At 35.9% G+C, this 7,291-nt stretch overlaps 1 protein-coding gene across 1 annotated transcript; it reads right to left on the bottom strand.

Moving 5' to 3' along the window:
* Positions 1-1,572: 1,572 nt before the first annotated feature.
* LOC119083609 lies at positions 1,573-2,344 on the bottom strand. Its single transcript, XM_037193349.1, has 3 exons — positions 2,053-2,344; positions 1,898-1,984; positions 1,573-1,738 (listed from the first exon to the last, which is right to left on the bottom strand). Exons 1-3 carry the CDS (start codon positions 2,281-2,283, stop codon positions 1,673-1,675), a joined length of 384 nt encoding a protein of 127 aa, XP_037049244.1. The 5' UTR covers positions 2,284-2,344; the 3' UTR covers positions 1,573-1,672.
* Positions 2,345-7,291: the final 4,947 nt, after the last annotated feature.

Raw genomic sequence — 7,291 nt, 5'->3', positions numbered from 1 at the left:
TCGAATTCATTTTGTTGACGACCCATCACCTGCATGACCATCAGATGAAATCTGAAGTCAGCAGACACTTTTACAGGTCAGAAATGAAGGTATGCTGGACAAAGTCGAAACGTTGATGAATGGCGTAGATTTGTCAAACTTTGATTTTCTTTCTTCATTTGTGCCGTGTAACTACCTAGTTCTATGGACCGATTGACATGTAGGTTTTTACCAGGGCCTATTATTAGCAGTTTATTTACCGAATTTACCAAAATAAACTGAAAATTTGCCGAATTTTGCTCAACATAAATTTCGATAAATTCCTGTAAATTCCGTAAACAAATTTACCACAGCCCTGTTTTCGACCCGTCAATCCTTTTTACTGTCGCTTCAATACCGTCAAATAGGCCAGTTTACGTACCAATCTTTCTGTGCGAATTAAATTCAATTCATTGGGAAATTTTCGGCTCAAGGATTCAATATGATATTTAAATGCAGAATGTGTACGTCTCCAATTAGCGAATTACAAGAAAAATGAAATTTCATTGATTTAGCATCATTCCCAATAGACTGATGTGTGTTGTTCTGAAGTATCAAAAACTACGATTGACATCGTCAGACTAAACGAAGTGAAATAATTGACACTTCATTTTTCTTATAATTTGCTAATTGGACACGTCCTCTTTCTGCATTTAAAATCGTCGAAACAAATCGAATAATTTTCTCAGTTCGCAAAATTTCATAAACGAAAAATTTGTAAATAAAAAAGTGTTGTGTGTGCTTATAAGAGAAAGTTGTGCGTCTCAATTAACTGTTGCGCAAAACAATGTTCTAGATATAATTTACAGTTCGTTGAATTAAAAATATCAAAAAGGAACAATCGAAACTCGACTGATGAGAACACTAACGCGCATTGAAAAAGAAATCCTTTTAAAATTAAACTTTATGTGAATTGTGAAACTATGACTCCAAAATTGATTGATTCGTTGTTGTTGTTGTTGTTGTGGGTCAATATGCGCATTTCGCATACCCTCTATTGATTTGTAAGCTAAGTGCAGGAAAGTGATCTGCCGCAGAAATTTTGTTATCTTTGTTCCACTTTTTTTTAAGCCTAAGAGTGTCCTTGACTCACCAGCACCAGTTGTAGTGTCTGCACCGGCTTCGTGGCGACGTTGCCTAAAACATCCATTCAAAAAAAAAGTGAAAGTTGAAAAAGTGGATTTAGGTGGATCGTCGCCCAGAACTGGTGTGCTGGTAATACTCGACCTCCTCTACAACATCATACCACAAGCTAAACATAATCGATTGTCTATCAGAAAATATAAGGAAAAGTCAGATTTTCGATGTTAGACAATCTTGGTAGGGACACCTTCTGGACCATCAGCACCTTCTGGACCATCAGCACCTTCAGCAGTTTCTAGAGTTTTCAACGTTCCACATGCTACTAGAACACCTTTTTCAAAAATACTCTCAACTTTGCGAGAAACACAAAATCGATAATTTTGCGCACACAGGCGCCAAAAGACTCAAAATTCGATATGCCCTAGTGTAAGGCCCATGGCTTACAATCAAAGGAATTTTAAAAATCCAGAGTCCCAAAAAATATAATTTGTTTTCAGTACCACTGAACCAATCCAAACATCATCAGCAGTTGAATTAACTTAAATTTATTAAATTCAATTTACTCGGCACTCTAACTCTTCACGTATTCGACCGCAGTTTCCATGTATTTCTTGATTAATTTGAAGATTAGTTTTTTCTGAAAAATGTTCAAGGTGAAATTTACGGCCGCTGAGTGCTCTGTGGGTGGATGGAGTTATTGACAGAGCGCATTACATGGTAAGGTCCAGTTTCTAAATCTTTATGTTACTCTCAAAATGTATTGCACTTGCCTGTGACCCCGCAACTATTTACTTACGCTTTCAGCGAATACGGAAAATAGAATCTTTGTGCAAATTAACAGGACGTCATCTAAATTTCCACCACGAAGTTCCGGCAAAACATACTGAATGAAGATGCAAAGTGTTCGAATGTAATGCAAAAATTTCAAGTATATTTCCCATCCGCACTTACCATTGTGACAAATACTAATGTTACTAACCATGCCAGCGATGCCAACATTTTCAGCAGCCATTTGATTATCAGCCAAATTAGGACGACAAGTGTTACCACAACGAAAAACGACAACATTTTCTTTGTGAGATTCGGATAAATTTTGTTCAGATCGAAACTTTCGGCTGGTTCGTAATCCTTCAAATGAAGTCGGTCATTTTGATTGGGTTGAATATTAGAGTGCTTTACCATTACAAATAGAAACGTAAAAAGCGATTGGAGAAATAATAAATTATGAAAATGACATACACTTTTCTACAGTCACTTTGTCCGGTGAGAATCAATTCTGAGAATCATTAACCCAACGAATTTCCTGATAATCTCAAAGCTTCCAAAATCATTCGATTCTTCGACTTCCTTCCGAATATATCTGCTGTCTTGCTCTGTAAACCTGCAAAATTCTTTCCGTCTCTTACACAATAAAACTTTCATTTTTTAGGTTCTAAAGCTCGGAAAAGGTCGACCGCAGACGACAAAGGGTCTGAAAATTCAGGTCAGGTTTTTATTTTTGAAGAAACCTGACCGGACCTGAACCTGAATTTATGAAACCTGCCAGGTTAGGTTTCAGGTTGACCTGTCAGGTAAATTCAGGTCAGGTCAAAATTAATTGAATCAGGTTCAATTCAAAACAGTTCAGTTCAGGTCTCAGGTAAATCTGACCTGCTCCTTATCTTATTAGATTTAAACCATTCGACTCCTTCAAATAAAGTAGAAGTCGGAAGATTGACTGAAACTGAAAATTCTACTAAAAATTCAGAAAACAACAAGTGAATTTTTCGGAGGTTCGATGCAGATATTCTTCCTAGGCATTTCGGCATTTCTGCCCAAGAAAGTTCACTGACAAAAAAAAGTTGAAATTCTTATCTGTAGCAGGTAACTTTGTCTCCAGGTAATCTAGAATAGCTGCTGCTGCTGTATTTTTTGTATGAAGTGCTACAGCTGTGGCAGCTATTCTAGATTACCTGGGGACAAAGTTACCTGCTACAGGTAAGATTTTCAACTCTTTTTTGTCAGTGTATTAAAAAGAAAAACATGTGGGCAGACAAGTGACTTCGCTTGCAATTAAGTAAACAATTAAACGTACAAACATTCCATTGTTGCGCAGACAACCACAGCAGCAACAACAAGAACAATAGAACTTAACCTAAGACATGAAATAAATTAAAAGAAAAACAATTAGCTCGTAACAAGTCGATTGAAAATTAAATTCTATTTTTTACAATACATTCCCATGTGTACTTTTGGTAAATTGAGTCCAAAAGCCTAAGAATAAATGAGAGAAAAAAAAGAAGCAAACTTTATGGTGCAAGTAAATTAAAACCTAAATTTCCTAGCCTGACAATAGACAGTGAAATTGGTTTTAAAGGCACCACGATCCTTAGTCGATCCGACGAACTATAGACCCACATTAACCTTTCGCAGACGGCGAGCATATTATCAGTTATCAAGTCCGTTTAACGTATGTCGATCCAAGTATTTTCAACTGTTACTAAACAGATAATTTGTCATTGCTGTTGATCGCAGATGAAACAGAGCCGTCTGCCGAAGGATTGCACGGACATTTTTGTTTTGGCTAATATAAATGTTTTACACATTTGCTTGTAATTCACATTTTCTTTTCCACCTATTCGGTATAGGAAAATTACAATAGAAACGAGTTGGGAGATATAATAATCCGTAAATCAAAATACAACAAGAAAAGAATAATTTTATTTTAGTGGAGAAAATATAATTTAAATTTAAGTTTTTAGGCCGAGAGTCTGTCGTGTGTATATCATATAAAAGCGAACGGAGCTTGAAAGCTTATTTTTGACGCCATCTATTACGACAAAAACCATTTTCGACCAGTTCGACCATTTTCGTTTTTGAACACTAACGAAGGTAGACCTTGCGCTTATCTCAGTCAGCATCTGCATCTATCGTAAAGATTACAAAATTATGTCATTGGTGATATGAGCGGCCCTTGCGATTTTTGGCGTTTGTACATTGGTACAGCTAGTCACGCTCTATAAGTACGAAAAAGCTTCGGGACACACTCAAAACAGTCGAAAATCGTTTTCACTCCGGACTGTTTGTATTGTTTATTTACTCTCCCAAAAAACGATGATTTCGAATAATTTCCGGTGCGTGTTTTCTAATGTTTTCCTATCATTAACTATGGTTTCCACTCAGAAGAAAAGTACTCCATGGGAGAACAAGCTGTCAAATAAACAAAGCAAAAATGGAAAAAATTCAATTTTGTCTCTGACCTCTCTGACACAGAGTACTTTTTTGGTAGGTGGAGATCAAGCATTAATCGTGTAAAATTATATTTTTACTGTCACGTGGTATCAATACCGTCATTTTGTCACCGATTTTCTCTACGATGTATATGTGACGTGGTATTCACTCTACCTTCGACGAGGGTCCTTCTAGTGCTATCACTTACTTGGGCAGTGTGATAAAATGGCATTGGTTTCAAACCGTTACCTGATGAGGTCGAATGTGCATATGAGTTCACTCTCGGTCTATTTGTTTCGTTTCGATTTTTCTTTTCGAAAATTTACGTAGAAGTATAGGTTGAACAACTTCTCTATCTCTAATTTCCATTGCTCTATCAATTTTATTCACATTTTTATCAGCAAAACAAAAAATTTATGAAATTCAAAATGAAAAAAAAAGAAATTTAAATGAAAATAAATAAAATTTATTCTGTAAGATTATATTTGAAGATTTAAGCAAGAAATTTATGTTTAAGAATGTTTAAACAAACAAACAAAAAGAAAGGAAAAGAGGAAAACCGTACGATGTATATGTTATGTGTGGTGCATCTGTGAGATGCAATTTTTATTATGAAAAAGACTGCTGTGATTTAAAACATTATCTTATAAATAAAACAGAAATAAATGAAAATTAAACCGAAAATCTAAATTCTTTTATTCCAAAGAGGTTTCTCCACCCACTAAAACAGTACAAGTTACAATTCTCTCAAGGGAAATCACATGTCTCACGCTCACCAAAGATCCCAATCTTTCAATGCAGTCCTTCGTTCCAGCAAATTTTTCGACTAACCAACAAAATCAGCCCTGAATAATTGGAATGCTGACATTACGTAATAAAGGTTATCAGAACTAGTTATACAGGATACAGTAGATTTGTAAGAAACTGCAAGTATCGTGTTAGAATCACAAAATCTATTACTTCTTTTGTTTAAAGTGACGCTGTATCTTCTTCATCGTGACAAACACGTTCATATAAACAGCGTGTTTGCAATTTACAGTGGGAGAAAAAGTCACATTTGCAAGCGATTACACTCTGATTCATTCATTGTGCAATATAACACTACACTACACCACATACATAATGTCAATGTCTTGTTGAATGAATAAGAAAGGAATGCGAATTGCTTTATAATTGTAAATTCTCATTTTTCGCCACCTGTAACCCTAAATTAAAATCTGCCTCTTCACCTTGCATTGCATAGCACATTCCTGCAAACTCATTTACATAATTTATAAACAGCCCATGATCGGAGCTGTTCTGTTCTCTTAGTAGTGACTTTGTTGAGCTAATATTTTGGAATAGTATGTTTCATCACTAGGATCAGAACGGCTTTGCGTCGCTCCATCTTTGGACGTTTTTGGGTCGAAAACACACCGTTTTGATCCGAGTGATGAAACATACTATTTTTCATCCTGGAGTACCAAAGTCACATTCCGAACAAAACATAACAACAGATTTGAACGACATATTCAGCTGCGATCCTTATACCACATGCGAGATGGCATTCGATATCACAAAATCTAATGCGAGATCGCATGCGATATCACATGTGTAGCATTTTCATTTGTTATAGTATAAGACACATCTGTGAAAAAATAAAAATGAAAAATGTTTTTTGTCGCCTCTACGTAAACTAACAAGACAAAAATGGTATCACCTTTGCTTGCACTATACCAGAAGCTGATGACGTCGCTATTGAAAACGTTTCTGCCACTGTTTTAAACTGTGAGATAACGTGATAGCATCTAACGATGCTTGCATTTAATAACGCTGTTCCAAAATACACCACATCTCAGCGGGACATGGCGACGAAAACCGTACTTTTCATGTTTCAAGCACTACTTTCGACACCCTCAGCATGTAAAATTGATTACATAACTTGGGATAAAAATGAAAAGTCTTGTTTTCGTGTGTTTATTGACCTCGGCTACGTCTCGGATCAACAAAATTCACACGAAAACTGTACTTTTCATCTTTTTATCCCTAGTCGTGTAAAATACTATAGGGAACAACTACTTCTGCTAAGTGGTAGAAAAATAATGAAATTTATTGGCCTGAGTTAGTATCCAACTGAAAAACCAACACGCGAAAATATGGAACGAAAATATGGCATTATTAGGCTACGCTAATTTCATTATTTGCTTTCTTGGAAATGTTTACATCAGCCACTTGTTTACGGAAGGTTAACAAGACTGATATTGCTATTTCGGTTGTTCCCCGCATTCTTGAATATAGAGTGTTATGATGAAAGAGAAGAAGATATTTTGACAAGTACCCCAAGGTAAGTTAAAATAAACTGGTCTTCTGTCCTCTCGCTCTCAACGTACCACGTTGAAAGAAAAGCAATTACTTTGACAAGTACCCCAAGGCAAGTTATAATAAGTAGTCTTCGGTTTTCTCGCTCTGATCATAACAGTCTATATTGATTTGGGAAAAGGGTCCACATTTTAACATTGATCAAATATATAAGTTGGGTGGAAGGAGGAGAAAATAATAGTTGCGGTGATGATTTCCACAATTTTCCAGTTCGAATGCCAAGTAATGACAGTTGAATTGTTAACATCGCCATTGGCGATTCGCCAAACATTAAACACTAAGGACATATTCATGCTAGTAGCACAAAAATAGTCACTGGGTCCCCTAGGCTGTAGAGTTACTTGTGAACTTTGATTTCATTAAAATAGTGGTAAACATTTTCGTGGTATTTATTTAGGTGCAATTTTAAGAAGAAAAAACCTTCTGTTCTGTCGCTCTATTTATTTTTGCTTACGTTATTGAATCTATTATTTCTGCGAGTATTTTGTCAAGAAAGTTTAAAAGTTTGTGAGGGATTTTCTTGAAAGTGGATCAAGCTCCGTCGGAACTATTTTTTAGATCCCTGCTGGTTATATGCCCGAACATCCCTTGGCCTGAATGAATAGTCCACAACCGCTGTCAT

The sequence above is a fragment of the Bradysia coprophila genome, unplaced genomic scaffold, assembly GCF_014529535.1.
Source record: "Bradysia coprophila strain Holo2 unplaced genomic scaffold, BU_Bcop_v1 contig_70, whole genome shotgun sequence".
NCBI classification, from domain to species: Eukaryota; Metazoa; Arthropoda; class Insecta; order Diptera; family Sciaridae; genus Bradysia; species Bradysia coprophila.
This window is presented reverse-complemented; position numbering and strand designations above follow the sequence as displayed.